The sequence below is a fragment of the Lithobates pipiens genome, unplaced genomic scaffold (genome assembly GCF_037356315.1).
Source record: "Lithobates pipiens isolate NorthernLeopardFrog02 unplaced genomic scaffold, aLitPip1_a1.2 Scaffold_13, whole genome shotgun sequence".
Lineage (NCBI taxonomy): Eukaryota > Metazoa > Chordata > Amphibia > Anura > Ranidae > Lithobates > Lithobates pipiens.
Window position 1 is genome coordinate 41906660 of NW_027507718.1, and position 22412 is coordinate 41929071.

Below are 22412 nucleotides of genomic sequence, written 5' to 3' on the forward strand. Positions count from 1 at the left end.
TATCCTTTAATGCAGTGCATGCCAACTACATTGTGGTACACTGCAATGCAAACCTTTTCGGTTTACCACTACTGTAACAGTGTTTCAGGTGCTATTCAAAATTAATGGTGTCACACTCTAGCTCATTCAGTGAAGGCGATAAATCTAAGGGAGCAATGTAAATCTTTGATGAGCAGGTTTTCAAGTTTGTAGGAATGATACAGGCTGAATATTCTGCTTTCTGCATTTAAGCCAGTTGTGACTGATTCTGTTTAACTCTGCACAGTCTTACTATCCCTATGATGTTTAACTGTCTTTTGAATGCTATTTTGCAGTCACAAAATCTATAGTATAATTGACAGTCATCAATGGGTATTTAGATAATAGTTTTTATAATAGCTATGACATATTAATATATATATATATATATATATATATATACATATATACATACACACACACACACATATACACACACACACATGTGTGTATTTATATAAAACTTGCCTAATACAACTAATTGAACTTGTGTTAACTATTTGCTGTCTAACAGACTAACCATATACATGTTTCTCTCTGTCCACAGTGGCACTGTTCTGGTGTACACAATAGATAACACGACTGGTGCTATGCAGCTTTCTCATAAGTTAGAGCTTACTCCAAAGCAGTATCCAGGTAAGATCTTGCATTGCATGGTTTTGATATTTATTATCCAGTATTTATGTACTTTCAAGCCAGCCAGATCACTTCTACCACACAAACTGCTGGCAGCTGGGTACAGTAAATGTAAGCTTGACTACAGTTGTGGTTGTGACCATTTTTACTTTTCTTTTACTGCTTCACCCTAGTACTGACCACAGTGTCGGTAAAAGGGTTAATTAACCTTGAAATACACTTTATTAAAGCTGAACTCCTGTGAGGTGTTAAAAACCCCTCCATAATCTAGGTATGTCTTCATTAAAAAATATAATTTATATATTTAAATACAGCCTGAATACCATCTTTTAACTACTTGCAATTCCCTGGGGTTAAATACGAATACTGGGAGATTGCGTACACTTAAAGTGGACCTTCACTCACAATAAAAGTGCCACTTGGTCAACTCCCAACCCAGTGCCTTAACACCTTGTACATTTTATGTGTGTGGGATTGGGTACCTTTTCTGACAGGTATCCACTCCCACTTCCTTTGTTCTCAGCTGAGCGAGAATGACTTGCACTTTGGAATGCCACCTACCCATGCCCTCATACCCAAAGTCTTTTGGATGACATCACATGTCCCAGGAAACTGCAGGACCGGTACTGCAGTGCCACACAATCTCACGCACGCACAGTGGAAAGCCAACTCTGATTCCTCCAGTTGGCTCACATATCCAAAATGGTGGCACCAGGAACCTGCAGCGGTAAGAAGAACTGGCTGCAGGAAGACAACACTGGACACTCAGGCAATGACAGATACCTTAATTTCAAAAGTCAGCTACAGTGTTTGTAGCTGATATAATCAAGGTCTTTGATTAAGCTAATCTGCTTAAAGGAAAATCGTACTGAGAGAAAAACTTTAAGACCTCTTGCTTGAAAAAGTTCAATACAGCTTGTTTTTTTTTTACTAAGCTAAAATACAGCCCATTAATTGTAATGTGCCTATGCACACAGGCGTGTAAACAAGTGTAGTGTATTCTTCAGTTAAAAAAATAAATAGAAAAATCTGCATTTTTTGTCAGTAATTTACGCCTCATGCGTGCAATTGTGGACATTTGTACACAAATAGCCATTAACATATTGTGAATGCAAGAATACATTTGCACACGAGAAAACATACAAAAAAAAAAAAAAACTGCTAAAAAAAAGATGCTCAAACAGGAGAGGCCTAAAGCATGATTTTCCCTGGCTGTGTACTTTTCCAGTTCTGTGACAGATTTAAAGTCAAAAAATCAGAATGAGGGTGTTGAGGCAAGTTTTTTTGTTCTATGAGAAAAATTTGAGCAGAGTCCTAATTCTCTTAGCCTAATTGCCTTTAATTTGAACAAAAGTCAAGGACCTGGCTACACTTCCTGGCAGACTGAACATTTTCCTGGAAGGCAATGAATTATATATAATTATGCACATACACACTATATTACCAAAAGTATTGTGACACTGGTCTTTCCCGGTCTTAGTCCATAGGGTTCATTATTGTGCTGGCCCATCCTTTGCCGCTATAACAGCTTCAACTCTTCTGGGAAGGCCGTCCACAAGGTTTAGAAATGTGTCTATAGGAATGTTTGACCATTCTTCCAGAAGCGCATTTATGAGGTCAGGCACTGATGTTGGAGAGAAGGCCTGGCTCACAGTCTCTGCTCGAATTCATCCCAAAGGTTGAGGTCAGGGCTCTGCACAGGCCCGTGAAGTTCCTTCACCCCAAACTCACTCATCCATGTCTTTATGGATCTTGCTTTGTGCAGTCATGTTGGAACAGGAAGGGCCAACCGCAAACTGGTCCCACAAAGTTGGGAGCATGAAATTGTCAAAAATGTCTTGGTATACTGATGCTTCACTGGAACTAAGGGAACTAAGGGGCCAAATACAACCCCTGACAACCCCACACCATAATCTTCTCTCCACCAAATGATTTGGACCAGTGAACAAAGCAAGGTCCATAAAGACATGGATGAGTGAGTTTGGGTTGTAGGAACTTGACTGGCCTCAACCCGATAGAACACCTTTGGGATGTTTTAGAGCGGAGACTGAGCCAGGCCTTGTCCAACATCGTGCCTTACCTCACAAATGTATGTGTGTGTATATCTATATATATATATATATATATATATATATATATAGTATTATCTATTTGCCTGGAGTTCAGCATAAAATATTGGACACATGTACAGTAAATGTCAGATTAAAAGTATGCATTGTTTTAAGGTCTATGTCATGCAAACCTCCAATGTTTATTTAATTTGTTGTCATTAGATATCTGGAACAAGACTGGATCAGTCAAGTTAATACGATGGTCACCTGATTACAGTGTTGTCATGGTAACCTGGGAATGTGGAGGCCTTTCTCTGTGGAGTGTATTTGGGGCACATCTGATTTGTACTCTTGGAGGAGACTTTGCGTAAGTAATCACATTCTGCTCATTTCTACATTACATTTCCATACCTGTGTGTTTCTCCCAATAATTATATCCTCTCAAATACCCATTTAGTCTTGCAGAAATGACAAATGATTGTAATTCAAGTCATTTTTAAATCTGGAATGATCTGCTTTATGAAACATGGCTTTTGTCACAATTGAGATCTGTTTTTATCATCTTTCGCTGTTCTTTCAGCAAAGAAGATTATTTGAAAAAAATTAAAACTGGGAACAACCGTATTCTCATTTACAGTTAGGTCCATATAAATTTAAACACGGGCACAATTTAAGTTTTTCGTTTTTTCAGGTATTTACCAAAACCTATCCAATCTATAGTTATGTAATGGAAATGGGCTGAAAGTGTACGCAGGTTTATTTTGAGGGTATGTACATCCAAACCGGAGGAAGGTTTAGGAATTATAGCTCTTAAAAGGAGTTGTAAAGGCAGAAGGTTTTCATTCTATGCATTGAGATAAAAAAAACCTTCTGTGTGCAGTAGCCTCCCCAGCACCCCCCCCCCCCCCCAATTACCTACCTGAGCCCCTTCTATCTCCAGCGATGTCCATGATCCCCTCAACCATTCAGTACACTCTTTCTGATTGGCTAAGACAGATGAGCGGCACCATTGGCTCCCATGGGTGCCAATGAAAGTCAGCCAATCAGGGGAGAGATGGGGTGGGGCCAGGTCAGGGCTGAATGGATACACAGAGCTATGACTTGGCTTGGGTGCCCCCTGTAGCAAGTCGCTCAAAGGTCAGAGGGGCTAGGAGCAGCAAAGGGGGACCCAAGAAGAGGAGGGTGCCGGCTGCTCTGTGCAAAACCAACTGCACAGAGGATGCAAGTATAACATGTTTGTTATTTAACAATGCTACTCTCAGCTGCGCCAAAGATTTTTCAGCTTGCGGGACCACAATCTAGGTGCCAGCAGCCTGAGAGCGATTGTCACTGGGCTAATTATGCAATTGACACTTAAACTGCCACCACCCCTGTTTTAACCAACCAGGCCGGGGGAGACTCGTAATTTTAGCAATACCAATTATGATTTTAGAATAAGCATCTGCAACGCACTCTACCACCACAGACAGGTCTGCTCAGAGGCCTTACTCTAAATCAGTAGCGCTCTTCAAGGGGCAGGTTCATTTATAGCTTGCATTTAGAGCTTTTAGAGACAAGGTTAATACATTTCAAAATAAGGGTTTAATATGAATAGGTCAATGTTGGTGCAAATAAAATATTTACAGAAAAGATGTTTCAAAGAGATAGACAATATGCAGCCACCAAGAAATAAGGCTCAATTGAGAAGGAAGAATACTTGCAATTCATGTCCGAGGGTTAATCAGAGTTCAATCGATGAGCAGGTTAATCGGTTCTCAAACTTGGCAGATGTTCCTGCTTGGATGGTAAAAGGATAACTGTCACGGATATGCACGGCCACGGTGACTAGCTGACCGCGACGTGCATTCTGTGACTGGGGTATATGAGGGAATAAGGGGGAATTTATACTAAACAAGACTGGCTGAGATTTACAGCCTGCACTAACTTTGGCTACCACTGGAGGGAGATTCCACTCCAATCCAGCTGGCTGACCATACAAAGGCCGATATGAATCTATGCTGCCTTCAAATTCCACTTTTAACTGTGACAGCTTCATTGTTTTAAACATGCTTAACCACTTCAGCCCCAGAAGGATTTACCCCCTTCCGACCAGAGTGTTTTTTGCGATTCAGAACTGCGTCACTTTAACTGACAATTGCGCGGTTGTGCGACGTGGCTCCCAAACAAAATTAACGTCCTTTTTTTCCCACAAAAAGAGCTTTCTTTTGGTGGTATTTGATCACCTCTACAGTTTTTTTATTTTTTGCGCACTAAACAAGAAAAGAGCGACAATTTTGAAAAAAAAACACATTATTTTTTACTTTTTGCTATAATAAATATCCCCCCAAAATATATATAAAAACATTTTTTTTCCTCAGTTTAGGCCGATATGTATTCTTCTTCATTTTTTTTTTTTTTTTGTTAAAAAAAAAAATCGCAATAAGCGTTTGGTTTGCACAAAAGTTATAGCGTCTACAAAATGGGGGATAGTTTTGTCATTTTTTTTTTTTTTTACTAGTAATGGTAGCGATCTGCGAATATTTTTTTTTTTTTTTTTTTTCGCGTGACTACGACATTATGGCGGACACATCTGATAATTTTGACACATTTTTGGGACCATTGGCATTAATATAGTGATCAATGCTATAAAATTGCATTGAATACTGTAAAAATTTCACTGGCAGTGAAGGGGTTAACCACTAGGGGGTGGGTGAGGGGTTAAGTGTATCCTAGGGGCGTGTTTCTGTCTGGGGGCGTGGCTGTGTGTGACACCACGCTGATCGCTGCTCCCGATGACAGGGAGTAGATGATCAGTGTGCTGTCATTAGGCAGAATGGGGAGATGCTGTTTACATCGGCATCTTCTCGTTCTTGAGCTCCGTGACATTATCGCGGGTATACTTGCGGCGATCGCGTCTGCAGGCACGGTCACAGAGCTCACAGCGGGCACGGCAGGAAATCTGCTGATGTAGAAGTACAGGAGCCTTTCGGGAACCGGTTAAATGGTAATCTATCCTGCCCTCAAATTCCACATTTTAACTGCAACTGCTTCATTGTTTTAAACATGCTTAAATGGTAACCAAAAAGAAAGGGCTGCGCTAAAGATAAACTGGTGAATGATGAACAGAATGATCACTACTATAAGTAACAGTGTATTGCAACAAGTGAAGCCTGAAAGCCGGAAAAAAGTGCACAGACTTTCCCACTAAAGTGCACTCAATAATAGAAAAAAATGTGCAAAAGAAATATAATATGTGCTTTAAAGTGGTTGTAAACCCTTACAAACCACTTTGACCTACAGGTAAGCCTAGATTAAGGCTTACCTGTAGGTCCAAGAAATATCTCCCAAACCTATATGGTTTAGGAGATATTTGCCCGAAGACGAGCACTGCTATCTACGGCGCATGCGCCATAGACAGCGGCGCGCAGGCGCACTGAGCGGGGCATCGTCGATGACGGCAATGCTGCGAGTCTCGGCTCCTGTGCGCATGCACGGGAGTGATGTCATCGCTGCTCCGGCGAATCACAGCGCCGGAGCAGCGAGACCCACCAAGAAGATGGACACTCGGAACTACAGGGGACAGCGGTGACTTCGCTGCCTCCTGTGTCAGGTAAGTGATACATAATGGACTACTATGCGATGCATAGTAGTCCATTATGCTTTGCCTTTACAGGGAATGAAAGAGGAAGTAAACTCATCAGGGTTTACTTCCTCTTTAAAACACTAAAAGTCCTTAGAAATGTAATGAATATTAATAAAAATTCACACATACATTAATATTTGTATAATGACATAGCAACTAAATACACATAACAATTAAGTGACTTACAGTAGGTGCCGCCGATATTGTGTTTCAAACGGGACAGTATCGCGCTGGTTCCCGGCGACAGGCTTCTCTAACCAGCGCGATACCATTGCGCTGGCTGCAATAGGAAAATGTTGTTTTCCTATAGTAGCCAGAGCAAGGCGATAATGTCGCCTCACTCATGAAGCCTGCATGCCTTCTCGGAGCATACCAGGCCCTTAGGTCCAGCAGGGGATTTAAGGGGAATCCCCTTTGCCGAAAAAAACGGTGTGCGATTCCCCCCTCCAAATCCATACCAGACCCCTATCCGAGCACGCAGCCCGGCCGGTCAGGAAAGGGGGTGGGGACGAGCGAGCGCCCCCCCCCCCCCTCCTGAGCCGTACCAGGCCGCGTGCCCTCAACATGGGGGGGTGCCTTGGGGAAGGGGGGGGCCGCGCGGCCCCCCCCACCCCAAAGCACCTTGTCCCCATGTTGATGAGGACAAGGGCCTCTTCCCTGGCCGCTGGTTATCGGGGGCTTATCGGAATCCGGGAGCCCCCTTTAATAAGAGGGCCCCCGGATCCCGGCCCCCCACCCTATGTGAATGAGTATAGGGGACAATGTACCCCTACCCATTCACCTGTGAAAAAAATGTACAAAAAAAAACACACAAGGGTTAAAATAGTTTATTGCACAGCTCCGGGGGTCTTCTCGCCGGACTCCTCCGCTATCTTCTGCTAGCTCTTTTGCTAGCGGAGGAGCCCGGCATTCTTCTTCGCTGCCGCCGCCCTCTTCTTCCGACTTCAGAGGTTCTGTCCCCCTCTTCGGTTCTTCTTGCCGGGCCACCGCTTTTTCTTCCAGCTCTTTTACTAGCGGTGGCCCGGTCTTCTGTCGCCGCCGAAGACCGGGACACCCCCCCCCCGACTTTCCTTCTTGTGCTGCCCTCTCCCATGGTGGCCTCCTGTGGACTCACTCTCCCAGGCCTAGTGGATCAGATTATATTAAGTCTTTTACTTCCACTTTAACGTTGATCATAATTACTCCCTGCCTGTACTGTGCTGGTAGGTTTTATTATTAGTTGTAAACTAGGTTTGAACAATGTCTGACCTAACAAACATAAAGATCTAGAAGCTGAGTTTCTTCATTGTATGTTGAGGAGGGGAAGCCCAGTGAGGGGATTTTACTAAGGTTGGAGCTGACCGAACCTGGAGCAGCTTTGCATGGCAACGAGTCGGCGTTTATCTTTCAATTTCAAAGCTTTACTAAACAAGCCACTCTTTATTCTGTCGGCTGCAGTCCTTCCACTGTGTTCCTCTTTGTCAGAAGGGGACAGATTCACTGGGAAATTGTTCAGAGTAGCTTGCAATCCACCTAGAGGCCTGCTCCAAATGATCATCCAAAAATTAAGAGATTTCTTTAAAACTATTTTTAGGTATGCAGTGTTAATGGGAACACATAACACAACATAGTTTGAAATTTTCTCAAATTTGGCTGCAAAAGTGAAAATACATAATGTGGAATTTAGCCACAGATGCCCAAAGTTGGGGGGAAAAAAAAGGAAAAAATGATCTTAATCGTACAGGCACATGCTAAGTATTCATGACTCATAACTTCATAACGGTGCCAGTTAGAAAGCACAGAGCGCTTTGCGCATCCACAGTAGGGAACTGGCTGTGAATCCAAAAGGCTTCACTGCTAGGTTCCCTTACTATGAATGGCGATGGCAGCACCCGAGAGCCGATCCAAAAATCAGCTGGGGTGCCGATATTGTGGGAACCCTGGACAGATAAGTGCCCCTATATTAAAAGTTAGCAGCTACAGTATTTGCAGCTGCTGACTTTTTTCATTTTTTACGTAGGGGCTCGGAACTGCTCTTTAACTAGATATTTTTTTTATTTTTTTATCCTTGGATTCTTTAACCACTTGAGATCCGCGCTATAGCCGAATGACGGCTACAGCGCGGACCTCCTTTGCCGGGACGACGTCTATTGACGTCGTCCCGTGCACGAGCGGCCTGCGCGCCCCCTGAGGGGCGCGCGCTCTGTGATCGGCGAGTCTATGAGACTCGCCTGATCACTGATCCGAGCAAGGGGTCGATCCCGACCCCTTATCACGTGATCAGCTGTCAGCCAATGACAGCTGATCATGTGATGCAACGGAGCCGGTAATCGGCTATTATTCCTCCTCGCACTGACAGCGCGAGGAGAAAAAAAAAAAGCCGATCACCGGCGGCCGTGATCGGGACATCAGTCCCGATCACGGCCAGCCCTGCCAGTGCCCACCTGCCCCCTGCCAGTGCCCCCTTAATAAAACATAAGTGCCCCCGTCAGTGCCACCCAGCAGTGCCCACAGTGCCACCCACAGTGCCCACAATCTGCCTCAACAACGGTGCTGCACCCCAGTGCCACATATCCGTGCCCATCAGTGTCATCTACCAGTGCCCAGCAGTGCCGCCCATCAGTGCCCAGCAGTCCCATCTATCAGTGGTACCTATCAGTGCCCCTTAGTGCCACCCATCCGTGCCCATCTTTGCCCATCAGTGCTGCCTTATCTGTGCCCATCAGTACTGCCTTATCTGTGCCTATTAGTGCCGCCTTAACTATGCCTATCAGTGCCCACCAGTGCAGCCTATCAGTGCCACCTCATCAGCGCACTTCAATGAAGGAGAAAAATGACCTGTTTGCAAAATTTTATAACAAACTATTAAACATGATTTTTTTTTTTTTGCATCTTTTTTTTGTTTGTTTAGCAAAAAATAACTCCGAGCTGTAATTAAATACCACCAAAAGAAAGCTCTATTTGTGGGAAAAAAATGATAAAAATTTCATTTGGGTACAGTGTTGTATGCCCGCGCAATTGTCATTCAAAGTGCATCAGCGCTGAAAGCTGAAAATTGGTCTGGGACTGAGGGGGGTTTAAGTGCCCAGTAAGCAAGTGGTTAAGCAACCTTTTAGTCAATTTACTTGTCTTATACCACAATAGAAGTTTAATACAGCCATCTTTGTACAGGGCATCAAAAAGCCAGGCCCCTTCTCCAGCTCCACCATTTCCACCCTGATATTTCCAGCCTAGAAGAGGTGAAAATAAAGAATGAAATGGATATGGACCATAACTTGGCCTTAAGTGCCCTGAAAAGACTGGTTTCTGCCTTGTCCATTTTTGTCAAAACCTTTTTTAATGGTGTATCTTGGATCAGAGCTGGCGTCTCTCTTGAAAGGAGCAGTTTCTCATGCTTCACAACCAGAAGGTAGTCCTGTGCCCAAGACCATCCTTTCTTCCCAAACATGGTATCAGTCTTCCACCTCAGTGAAGACAGTTTTGTCCTACTCCGAAGTACCCAAAGGAAATTGCTCCTCATTGCCTCGACATAGTCTGAGCCATCGGTCTACCTCAAAGCAACAGTTTCTCTGTTGCCCCTGTGCTAACCTTTGAAAGGCCACAACCTGCTCCTCTGTTCATAGTTTTTAAAGTTCATTATTCTGCAGATGCAACTTTCTGCTGCCTGATTTCCTCAGCAGCACTCTGTCTGCAGTTTTCATTATTAACCTGATAATAGTTCTTTAATTTGTGTGATATTGTTTCAAAAAAGCCATGTTTTATTGGCAAATGCTTTTCACAGAGTGTTTTAAATTCATTACTCATTTCTTCTGAGCTACATTACCCACTCGGTAACTAATTTCCTAGTCTTACTGTACAGGGCACAGTATCTTTAGTCTTTATAGGTTATACCGTATGCAGCTTACCTTCAGGAGATTGGACACTGGCAAAAAAAAGCAACAAAAGAAATCCACCCTATATTACCTTTACCACTCCATTAGCTTTGGTGATGAACATCTTCTCTATACTAAGAAATGCTTACCTCCTTTACTTTTTTAAGTGTTTCTCTAGATGATTTTTCTCACAAGATTTCTGGCTGCACCATTGCCAATGAGGCTCCTCTTGCAGCTTGCTAGAGCAGTTGACCCCTCAGCTCAGCCTTTGGGGACCATACTTGGGCAACAATGCAGGGCCCATCTGTAACATTGCTTCTGCCACTGTTTTTTGCATGGGCTTTTTACCAAGCAACATGGTGTAATGCTTTGAGTTAGCTGCAGGGTGCAGAGCTGTGGTTTGCAGGCATTATAGCCCTGTCCCTGAAGAACCCTTTGGGGTATGCTCACCATGGTTGGTGAAGCCCAGATGCCATCTCACTACTTGTAAACTTTTGCAGAGCGTGAGGACATCTGCAACTGCTAATGTATAACTTTCACCCTTTATATCTGCCGCAGGGTGCTGGTGCGCCCTATGCTTCCATCACCCAGAAGCTCGGTCTGCAACATTTGATGTGTATGGGAGCTGCTAGTTCTTAAACATTTTTGTCCTCCTTCGTTTATAGAAAGTTTTTTGCATCATGTCAAGCCTCTCTGGACCTGTTTTGTTATAGCATGCTAAAGACTTTAGTTTAGTTTATGTCCTGTACGGAACGACTAAAGAAAACATAATTTTAGACTAACCAGTAGATAGACAAGATTTAGTGTCATTGCATCAGTTTCTTGGAGTACAGTACAGTACAGGACACAGGTCCCTCCCTTCTGTTCTTACGATCCCCCTACCTCTTTCTACAAAATGACTAGCTGGAATTGGGCTGGATTATATAGGAGCCTGTCCCTGCAGCTTTTTTTAAATTTTATTCCAGTGCCTAATGAAAATAGCTTAATGTAACCTATGGTTAAAAGATTAAAAGTCCTATACTGTACTTCAAGAAATAGATTTTTAAGTCAGAAGTCCACTTTTTCCTTTTATGTATGCATTTTAGTGGGAGATTGAGATGAAAAAATATCAGCAGTTATAGCACCATTAAGATATCAATTTAAGTAAAACATTCTCAAATAGTAGCACTCTGTCAAAATGAGTATGTCTTACCTTTCCTGTTTGTCCTTGCAGATACAGAGCCGATGGTACCAAGAAAGAGACTTTAAAAATTAGCTCTATGGTGAGTATATAGCAAAAAAATGTATATGGATCATGGCACTGTGTTTATTTTATTTTAATAAAAGAAAACTTCTGACTACTTTTTTAAATTGATATACAGTGGTCATGTGACCTAGCTTTTTCCCAATCCTGTGAACATTGGTGGGAGGAGCTTATAGTCATAGTTTCATAGTTAGGTTGAATAAAGACACCAGTCCATCTAGTTCAACCTGAGTGAGTGTCTACAATTGTCCCTATCCCTGTACATTGCACACTTACATTGGTCCCTACCCTCAAGGAGCCCACAATCCAAGGTCCCCATTCATATACTAGAGCCAATTTTCAACAGAAGCCAATTAACCTACCTGCATGTCTTTGGAGTGTGGGAGGAAACCCACATAGGCACAGGGAGAACATGCAAACTCCAGGCAGGTAGTGTCGTGGTTGGGATTCGAACCAGCGACCCTTCTTACTGCTAGGTGAGTGCTAACCACTACACCACTGTGCTAGTCCTCTGCTCTTGGTTTTGTTTAACCACTTGCCGCCCACCATATAGCAGAATGACGGCGGCAAAGTGGTTTAAATATCCTGATCGGACGTCCTATGACGTGATCAGGATATTAAGCCGCTGCGCGCGTTGCGGCGACCGTTGTTGCGGTGTGTCAGTCTAACACACCGCAACTACGATCTCGGTAAAGAGACTGACGGAGACTCTTTACCTTGTGATCAACTGTGTCCAATCATGGCTGATCACAGTGTAAATAGGAAGAGCCGTTCATCTGCTTTTCCTCACTCGCGTCTGTCAGAGCCGATCGGCTACCCCCCCCAGGATGCCCACACTGGACCACTAGGGACGCCACCAGACCACCAGGTATGCAACCCTAGACCACCAGGGATACCAGTCAGTGCCCACAATGGATGCCAATCAGTGCCCACAATGAGCATCACTGATTGGCATGCATTATTGTTTGGCACTGATTGGCAGCCATCCGTACAATACTGTACACTACAATGCCGCCTTATCAGTGCCCATCACTGCAGCCCCGTCAGTGCTCATCAGTAAAGGAGAAAACGTACTGATTTACGTTTTGTAACTGAAACAAAAAAAAACATTAATTTTTTTCAAAATTTTCGGTCTTTTTTTATTTGTTTAGCAGAAATTAAAAATCCCAGAAGCAATCAAATACCACCAAAAGAAAGCTCTTTGTGGGAACAAAATGATAAAAATGTAGTTGTCATTCAAATTGCGACGGCGCTGGAAGCTCAAAATTTGTCTGGGCAGGAAGGTGTATAAATGCCCGATATTGAAGTGGTTAAAAAAACACCCTGAAAAATACTGAATACATATCAAAAACATGTTTTAAATTGTCATACAAATATCTGTTTGAACTTAAATCTTTATTATTTTTCAGCAAAAACATGGTGTGGACTATCTAAGGCTTCAGCCTTTCACACCTCCATCCTGTGTCTGTTTGTATGCTGTTAGAATTACAGGGAGGTGACTCCTCCGTCAATTGACATGTAATATCTTACCCCCCATTTTATTTAGCTGTTTAGTGGGCATGGAGGAAGTGGAGGAGAGCGAGTGGGCTGACATTTATCCCTATGTACACGCCCACATGTGTGACTATAGTCACATGGGTTACACAGATAAGAAAAAGGAGGAAATAAACAGCTTAGATGGGGACTCAAATCGGAGCATGCTCAATACATTTGGCAAAGGCCGGTCTGCACATTTTTAGGCTACTGAGGGGTCACAGACAGGAGGGAGGGACAGTAAGTGGCAGGGTTTTTTTTTTTTTTTTTTTTTTTGCAGAATATAGAAAACAAATCCCATAGCAACTGAGTATGAACAACATGTAATGCAGCATGTACTGACGATTTTTAATAATATGGGTTTAGTGATGCATTAGGCAAGTGACTATCCTAGAATTAGTTTGTTGCTTTGTACCTTTTCCAGTAGCCTGGACCCTGTTTAGCAGATTCTAGTTTACTTTCTCATATATTAATCATCTTGTTTGTTGCAGAGCTGGGGACCTGAAGGATATCATTTGTGGGTCATTGCTGCAAACTCTTCAGGACATGGAACAAATGACAAAGCTGTACCAAAACAGTCTGGAATACTCCAGTTCCAGTTTATAAAGAGTGCCCTTACTGTGAACCCTTGTATGGTAAGTGCTTACCAGGTGGTGTTTAAAGTTCAGATACACTCCCACCCTGCGAATCCAGCACTGTCTTGCTGAAATACTTTTTTCTTCTGCCACAGCTCTGTTCAATGCCACCATGTTCTTTGGGACATCATCAGGAGGATGCAGACTCTCCTGGGTTCAGCCGGCAGGTCACCTGATGATGCACGGCTAGGCCCACCCTCCCTCATCCTTTGTTAATGAAGTAATGCGCCTCCTGGGGTGTGACGTGCATATCCCAGAAGGTACAGCGAGCATAGTGTACATCATTCCTATAGGCGAGCGATGTGCATGGGGAGGTGGGACTGAGTGATTTACATAAAAAAAAAAAGCTATTTGCCTAGCGCATTTGAATGCGCACCTCATGGGTAGGGCAGCCCATTGATTTTAATGGGCTGCCCTACCCGTGAGAAACGCGGGGGAAAAAATTACCTACCCCCTTGTTTTTTTGGTTTTGGTTCACGTGAAAATGTGCTGTAGTTGATGTGTAGGGGCGCCATTAGGAGTTAATGGCACCCTCCCGCATCTGCTAGTGTAGTGCATTCCTCTGTGGATCGGGAACACATGCAATTTCGCACATGTTCCCCAGCAATAGAGATGTGAACGTAGCTTAAAAAGAGGGGTGGGGGGGGGGGTGGCTGTGATGTAAAGGATCTAACTCATAGCATAAACATGCGATTCTAGCCTCTGCTGGAAGAAAATTTTACTGACTGGACCTCCGGTAAATTGTATTTCAATACCCCTGGCTTAGAGGGTGAAGAGCTGCTTTAGGAATACCCTTTTCTCCAGTTTAGTAAAATTGACTGAACAGAATTTTTCTATTCTATAAGAAAAAGAAAAAAAAAATCGGTAAAGTCTTTTAAGTACTACAGAGGCTGCCTTCATGTAGACTGGTCTGTCTGGTTTCTAATTTTCTTGGATTACTGAGTGTATGTATATATATGTGTGTGTGTGTGTGTGTATATAATATATGTGCTATGTTTTTCAAAGGGTCGTTGCATCTTTGCTCTTTTTTTAAGGATATGCTATAGAACACACAAAGGTAGAATATAGTCAGAGTTGAAATTCTCACTTCTACATTACTGAGGATCACAAAAGGCTGCAGAGTCTGTTCCATTTTGTTTTGTCATTGTTCTTCCTAATCCATAAAACATGCAGGAGATTGTTATTCATATATGGGCTACCAAAGCCCTTTATAATGTGTAAGTGCTGTAACAGGCTTACATTGTTTCCCTACTTGTTTTTTCACTGCAGCGCTTAGCTATGGGCGCCTATTTAGTATAAGAAACAGATGTCTGCCTCACACGAGTGACGATAGTGGTTGCACGGTCTTTGCACACTGATTCCAGAAATAGAACAAATTCTTCAGTATGTTCAATCATTTTAGGGTTTTTCAGAGCTCTGAAATCTTTTTGTTTATACCAGTGAAAACATTTTAACTCTGATAATACTGGTATAGAATCCTGTGGTTTTAAAAAGCAAACAAAACAAATTGGTGAGTTACTGATACTGTCTAGGAAATTTGCCTTCATTGGAGCTTTAGGTATTCCATTGTGGTGAGAGCACACCATACTCGCATGTTAATCAATCTGTACATCCTGAATCCTGTGCTATATGAATTGTCCTTGATCGGCTTGCTGTATCCCCCATCACATATCGACTTGACTGTGGCAGGCTTGAGTCTCGTTGGTGGCTGTGGGAAAATTCCTAAGTACCGTAGTTTGTTCAAAGTGCTGTGTGCTGCCTGTATTGAAGCCCCTCTCAATATCAGCTAGTCTAGTACCAGTACATATTGCTTTTAAATGGTATTGTTCCATCACATGGACATACTGTCATGACCGAAATTGTTGGCGTCCCAGAAATGTTTCCAGAAAATCAAGTATTTCTCACAGAAAAGTATTACAGTAACACATGTTTTGCTATATACATGTTTATTCCCTTTGTGTGTATTGGAACAAAACAAAAAAGGAGGAAAAAAAGCAAATTGGACATAATGTCACACAACTCCAAAAATGGGCTAGTCAAAATTCTTGGCACCCTTAACTTAATATTTGGTTGCACACCCTTTGGAAAAAAATAACTGAAATCAGTCGCTTCCTATAACCATCAATACGCTTTGTACACCTCTTACCTGGAATTTTGGACCACTCTTCCTTTGCAAACTGCTCGAGGTCTCTCTTATTGGAAGGGCGCCTTTTCTCAACAGCAATTTTAAGATCTCTCCACAGGTGTTCAATGGGATTTAGATCTGGACTCATTGCTGCCCACTTGACTTTAGAACTCTCCAGCGCTTTGTTGCCATCCATTTCTGGACGCTTTTTGATGTGTTTGGGGTCATTGTCCTGCTGGAAGACCCAAGATCTTGGACGCAAACCCAGCTTTCTGACACTGGGCTTTACAGTGCTACCCAAAATCCTTTGGTAATCCTCAGACTTCATGATTCCTTAGACGCATTCAAGGCACCCTGTGCCAGAGGCAGCAAAACAACCCCAAAACATCATTGAACCTCCACCATATTTCACTGTAGGTACTGTGTTCTTTTCTTTGTAGGCTTCATTCCTTTTTCGGTAAACAGTAGAATGATGTGCTTTACCAAAAAGCTCTATCTTGGTCTCATCTGTGCACAAGACGTTTTCCCAGAAGGATTTTGGCTTACTCAAGTAAATTTTGGCAAACTGTAGTCTTGCTTTTTTATGTCTGTGTCAGCAGTGGGGTCCTCCTGGTTCTCCTGCCATAGCGTTTCATTTAAATGTCGACGGATAGTTCACACTGACACTGATGTTTCCTGAGCCTGCAGGACAGCTTGAATTTCTTTGGAACTTGTTTGGGGCTGCTTATCCACCATCCAGACTATCCTGCGTTGCAAACTTTCATCAATTTTTCTCTTCCGTCCATGCCCAGAGAGATTAGCTACAGTGCCATGGGTTGCAAACTGTGGACAAAGGCAAATCTAGATCTCTGGAGATGGACTTGTAACCTTGAGATTGTTGATATTTTTCCACAATTTTGGTTCTCAAGTCTACAGACAGTTCTCTTCTCCTCTTTTTGTTGTCCATGCTTAGTGTGCAACACACAGACACACAATGCAAAGACTAAGTGAACTTCTCTCCTTCTATCTGCTTTCAGGTGTGATTTTTATGTTACCCACACCTGTTACTTACCCCAGGTGAGTTTAAAGGAGCATCACATGCTTGAAACAATCTTATTTATGCAGAATTTTGAAAAGGTGCCAAGAATTTTGACCAGCCCATTTTTGGAATTTTGTGTGACATTATGTCCAATCTGCTTTTTTTTTCCTCCTTTTTTTTTTTTTTTGTTCCAATACACACAAAGGGGGTGGCAAAACACGTGTTACTGCAATACTTTTCTGTGAGAAATACTTGATTTTCTGGAAAAATTTCTGGGGTGCCTACAATATGGCCATGACTGTATGTGTTCACATATATATTCAACTATTCATCTGTGTGTATCTTGCAGTATACATTCTTAGAAGACTGTGTTTGTTGCTGAATTATGCTGATCATGTGGACATTCACCTCTTTTTTTTTTTTTTTTTTTTTTTTTTTTTTTTTATATATTCTGAACATATTTTGAAGAAATCACAGTTGCACAGGGTTGTTTTTTTTAAAAGCAGCTTTTTCTTGCAGAGCAACCAGGAGCAAGTATTACTTCAAGGAGAGGACCGTTTGTACTTGAACTGTGGAGATGCAACTCAGACCCAACATGTAAGAAGTCCATCTTCGCACACAGAACACAAGTCCATGCACGAAAGGCCTACTTATTCTGTTGGGAATATGGATTCTCAGGGCTTAAGCACTTTACTGGGACATAGACACTGGCACGTTGTGCAGGTAGGATTTTTCCTCTAGTAAAAAGTAAAACCTATTCTATAATTTCTTTAGCACACACCCCTGGACAACCAGGCATCTTCATATCCATTATTATGTAGGCTATGCTGGCACCTTCACTTGATTATATGCTTGCAAAAAGAGATCAGAAATCCCCTAACAGGCATAACCACCCACCCACCCACCAGCCAGGCATGGCTTCAGTTTTTTGCAATTGTATAAGGCTACTTTTTCACTGGGGCGAAGAGGCATTAGCGGTAAAGCGCTGCTAATTTTAGCGTTGTTTTTTGGCCACTAGCGGGACTCTTTGAACCCCGCTAGCGGCCAAATTAAGGGTTAAAAGTCCTTGCTAAGCGTCCGTGTCCGAAGCGTTTTGCAGCGGTGCCCATTGATTCCAATGGCAGGGGTGGTGGAGAAGGGTGTGTACACTTTCCCACACCTCCCAAAAGATGTTGTTTGCAGGACTTTTTCTACCGTCATGCAAGCACACCGCCCCAGAGTGAAAGCACTGGGGCTGCAGGGGAGGCATTTTTCAGGAGCTATTATTTAGCCCGAATGCGCCTTAAAAACACCCAAGTGTGAAAGGGGTCTTGGGGTGCATTCACACCTGTCCTATTAGAAGCGAGAACCCCAGCAGGGTTTCTTACAATAAGCTGTGGGAGGCAGTCCCATCCAAGGCAATGCGAGGCTGCTGATCTCCGCAGTTAGTCGCGGCCACTAGAATGTAATTTATCATGGCAGAGAGCACACGTGAGTAATCGGCCATGAATGTATGCAGTCTGCTTCCAGGGCTAATGATTGCATGAGTGTGTGCATTTGTAGGTGTGAATGCACCCCTAAGGAAGTGCATTTGTAGGTGTGAATGCACTCCTAAGGAAGTTATTTTTTGATTACCATTACTTTGGCTTATAGAGTTTCAGAAGTTTTCGGTTGCTCTTGCCTGTAAGGCACTGTTCTGGTACTCCACAGTGACCAGGTAGTTTAATGCCCTCAGTTGTCCTTTTTACTGAAGGTGGGCTCTTCATTCCATCTTAACCAGGACATTGTTTTATCTTGTTTTTGTCCTAACCCATGGATGCCAGGGTACAGGGCTCTTCACACCTTGGATGTGGTTCATGCAGTCAAGATTTACCTGAAGATGACTGCTGAAGTTCATTAGTCCAATTTGCTTTTTGTGCCTTCCTGAAGGCTTTATGAAGGTTCACGCGCTTTTCAAATCTACCATTTCCCAATGGATATATGTCCGATTATTTCTCAAGCTTATGGTCTAAAGGGCAAAGTTTCACCATTTTCAGTAACTACTCATTCTACCAGGACTGTTGGTGCTCTCAGAGTTATTCGACACCAGGCTTCGATAGTTCAAGTTTGTAAGGCTACTACCTGGTCTTCAGTTCATACTTTTACCAAGTGGATGTTGGTGTCACTGAGGTTGCTTCCTTTGTCTGGTTAGTCTAGCAGACTACAGCGTAAGGATGTAGTGTGGTGGCTCTGTGTTCTACGATGTATGATAAGGAAATTTTGGATTTTTATGCTCTCCTATAACATCTATTTCTTGGAGTACATCACGGGACACAGAGATCCATCCTCTGTGTGGTGGTTCATAGCTTTCTACAAGCCTGAAGTACTTCCTTTATGGGAAAGGGTTATCTAGGGGAGAACTTCCTGTCTTTTTTTTTGCCAGTGTCCAATGACCTATAGGTGGCGGTTATGTGTCCCGTGATGTACTCAAAGTAACGAATTTTATAGGTAAGAACAAAATTCCAGTTTTTTTGGTTTACCTGTAAAATCCTTTCCTTGGTGTACACCACGGGACACAGGGATCGCACCCCTCTTTCTGTTTTATTTGCCTTGCTAAAAAAAACTGACGCAATGCCTGGCTGGGAGGGATTATGCCTGTGAGTAAATTTCCTGTTTTTTTTTTTTTGTTTTTTTTTTTTTTTGTTTTTTGTTTTTTTTTTCTTTCTTTTTTTTCTCTTTGCCAGTGTCCAATAACCTGAAGGTGGCAGAATAACCTCTTATGTGATGGATATGATCTTGTTAGGTGTCTTGTGATGTACTCCAACCCAAGGATTTTTATTTTTGTTTAGACTGTTCTGCCCAGAACATGTGTTGTAATAATCAGCATGGCTATTTCCTGTTCTTCAAAATGTTATATATTTTGTAATTAAACTGGTTATAGAGTTTGTTTGTTTTTTTCTTTTTTTCCGAGTGTATATGGGAGAGCTCTATTTACAGATATGATGGTTAATGGGTATGGGGAAGTGGACTGATTTTTCATAGGACTAGGGTCAATAACTTTTATTTTGCCTAGGGTGTTACAGTTTATTATTGGTGAATTGTCTAGTGTCATGGTTCTGCTGAGTAGATATTATTCTCAGCATGCTCACAAAATCTTCACAATGTTCTGGTTCTCACAGGAAGAAAGCGCAACACCGTCATTTTGTTTACAGAATTATGTCACACTTGGGATATTTTCTATTTAGGGGGATTTACATATTACCACAAGGAATCCATTTGTTTTGCCAGATCAGATGCTGTAAGTTTGTGGTTAAGTGGAAGTTTATTTTTTTCAGTGTCAGCTGGGGATTTTCAACCACTATCATTCTGTCAGATACTATGTGGTCACTGTAGACCTGAAATTTTTTTTATTTTTTTGTGTCTGTGAGTTTATTTTCTTCCCAAAGCAGAACTCCAGGAAAAGAAACATCCTCCCTTGCAGTGTGATGGCCCCACTCTGCAAGGGTTAAATCAGTGATTCTCAACCAGGGTTCCTCCAAAGGTTGCTAGGGATTCCTCCAGCATTGGGCAATTTCTGCCTCTCAGATAAGTTCCCACTCCCACCATTGATCTTTTTAGCTATCTGTAAGGAGGTAATTCTTCCCAATGACCACAAGTGTATGGACCATTCTTCCCACTGACCATCACATTACTGTAGCACGAGTTGAAAAATTCTAATTTTTAGAAGGGGTTCCCTGAGACCAGAGACCTATTTCAAGGTTTCCTCTGTGTTGAAAAGGTTGAGAAAGGCTGGGTTAAATGTTTGTTTTTCTCTGGTGGTTGCAGGTCCTCTGACATCAAGTTTGTTGCATAGCTCACAGCTATTTTACCTTTACCTACATGTAAAATCTACTTTTACCCTTGAAATTACAAACCCTAAATGTCACGTGCAATCCAGGATTCACAAAAAAAAACAGTTGGCACGTCCAATGGCAAATATGCATCTGTTTTTCATAATTACTCATTACTTTAAAGATATACAAGACAGCTACTGGAAACTTGCAATCACGAAACCAAACTAATTGTTAGGATGTCCTTTTAAAGGGGAACTTTACCCATAACAACTTGGAGAAAAAGGTGTGTTTTTTTTTTTTTTTTTTTTTTTGGGGGGAAAGAACATACATTTTACATTATGCTAGCAAAATTAGTGTGTACTGTACGTTGCCTACAGCATTGCTTCTGTTTCTTTTTTGCCGCTGCCATTTTGCTGAAGCCTGAGAACGGAGCAGCAGTATTTTAGGCTATCAGCTGATCGGACTCCAGTGGCTCAGATTTTCGGCACAGTGCCTAAAAATGGGGAGCAACTGAGCATGTGCAGAACAGGGTGAGACAGTGTATTACTGGATTTTAAACAGTATAGATGCTTATTTTCAATGTTTTACATAACTATACCTGTGAAAGGGGCCAACCTGAAGTTATCTACAGTGAGGGAAAAAGGTATTTGATCCCCTGCTGATTTTGTACATTTGCCCACTGACAAAGAAATGATCAATCTATAATTTTAATGGTAGGTTTATTTTAACAGAGAGAGACAGAATAACAACAAAAATATCCAGAAAAACACATTTAAAAAAAGGTTATAAATGTATTTGCATTTTAATGAGTGAAATAAGTATTTGATCCCCTATCAGTCAGCAAGATTTCTGTCTCCCAGGTGTCTTCTATATAGGTAATGAGCTGAGATTAGGCGCACTCTCTTAAAAGGAGTGTTCCTAATCTCAGCTGCTTACCTGTATAAAAGACACCTGTCTACAGAAGCAATCAATCGAATTCCAATCGCTCCACCATGGCCAAGATCAAAGAGCTGTCCAAGGATGTCAGGGACAAGATTGTAGACCTACACAAGGCTGCAATGGGCTACAAAACCATCGCCAAGCAGCTTGGTGAGAAGGTGACAACAGTTGGTGCGATTATTTGCAAATGGACAAAACACAAAATTACTGTCAATCTCCCTCTGTCTGTTGCTTCTAACTCAAGATTTCACCTCGTGGAGTTTCAATGATCATGAGAACAATGAGGAATAAGCCCAGAACTACACGGGAGAATCTTGTCAATAATCTCAAGGCAGCTGGGACCATAGTCACCAAGAAAACAATTGGTAACACACTATGCCATGAAGGACTAAAATCCTGCAGTGCCCGCAGCATCCCTCTGCTCAAAGTACTGGCCTGTCTGAAGTTTGATAATGAACATTTGATTCAGAGGAGAATTGTGTGAGTCTTGTGGTCAGATGAGACCAAAATCTAGCTATTTGGCATCAACTCAAGTCGCCGTGTTTGGAGGAGGAATGCTGCCTATGTGACCCCAAGAACACCATCCCCACCTTCAAATATGGAGGTGGAAACAACATGCTTTGGGGGTGTTTTTCTGTTAAGGGGACAGGACAATTTCACCACATCAAACAAATGATGGACAAGGGCCATGCACCATCAAATCATGTGTGAAAACCCCCTTCGCTTAGCCAGGGCATTGAAATTGGGTTGTGGATGGGTATTTCAGCATGACAATGACCCAAAACACACGGCCAAGGCCAACGGAGTGGCTCAAAAAGAAGCACATTAAGGTCCTAGAGTGGCCTAGCCATTCTTCCCATGTGCAGGGAGCTGAAGGTTTGAGTTGCCAAATGTCAGCCTTGAAACCTTATGGACTTGGAGAGGATCTGCAAAGAGGAGATGAGATGTGT

At 42.5% G+C, this 22412-nt stretch overlaps 1 protein-coding gene across 1 annotated transcript in view; it reads left to right on the forward strand.

The window, feature by feature from the left end:
• RIC1 (RIC1 partner of RAB6A GEF complex) overlaps positions 1–22412 on the forward strand; it is a 217357-nt gene that overhangs the window by 122754 nt on the left and 72191 nt on the right. The window contains exons 8-12 of the mRNA XM_077475048.1: positions 566–654; positions 2928–3072; positions 11392–11440; positions 13446–13589; positions 17252–17455. Of these exons, the coding sequence (XP_077331174.1) occupies positions 566–654; positions 2928–3072; positions 11392–11440; positions 13446–13589; positions 17252–17455 (631 nt within the window). The remainder of the gene's footprint in view (positions 1–565; positions 655–2927; positions 3073–11391; positions 11441–13445; positions 13590–17251; positions 17456–22412) is intronic.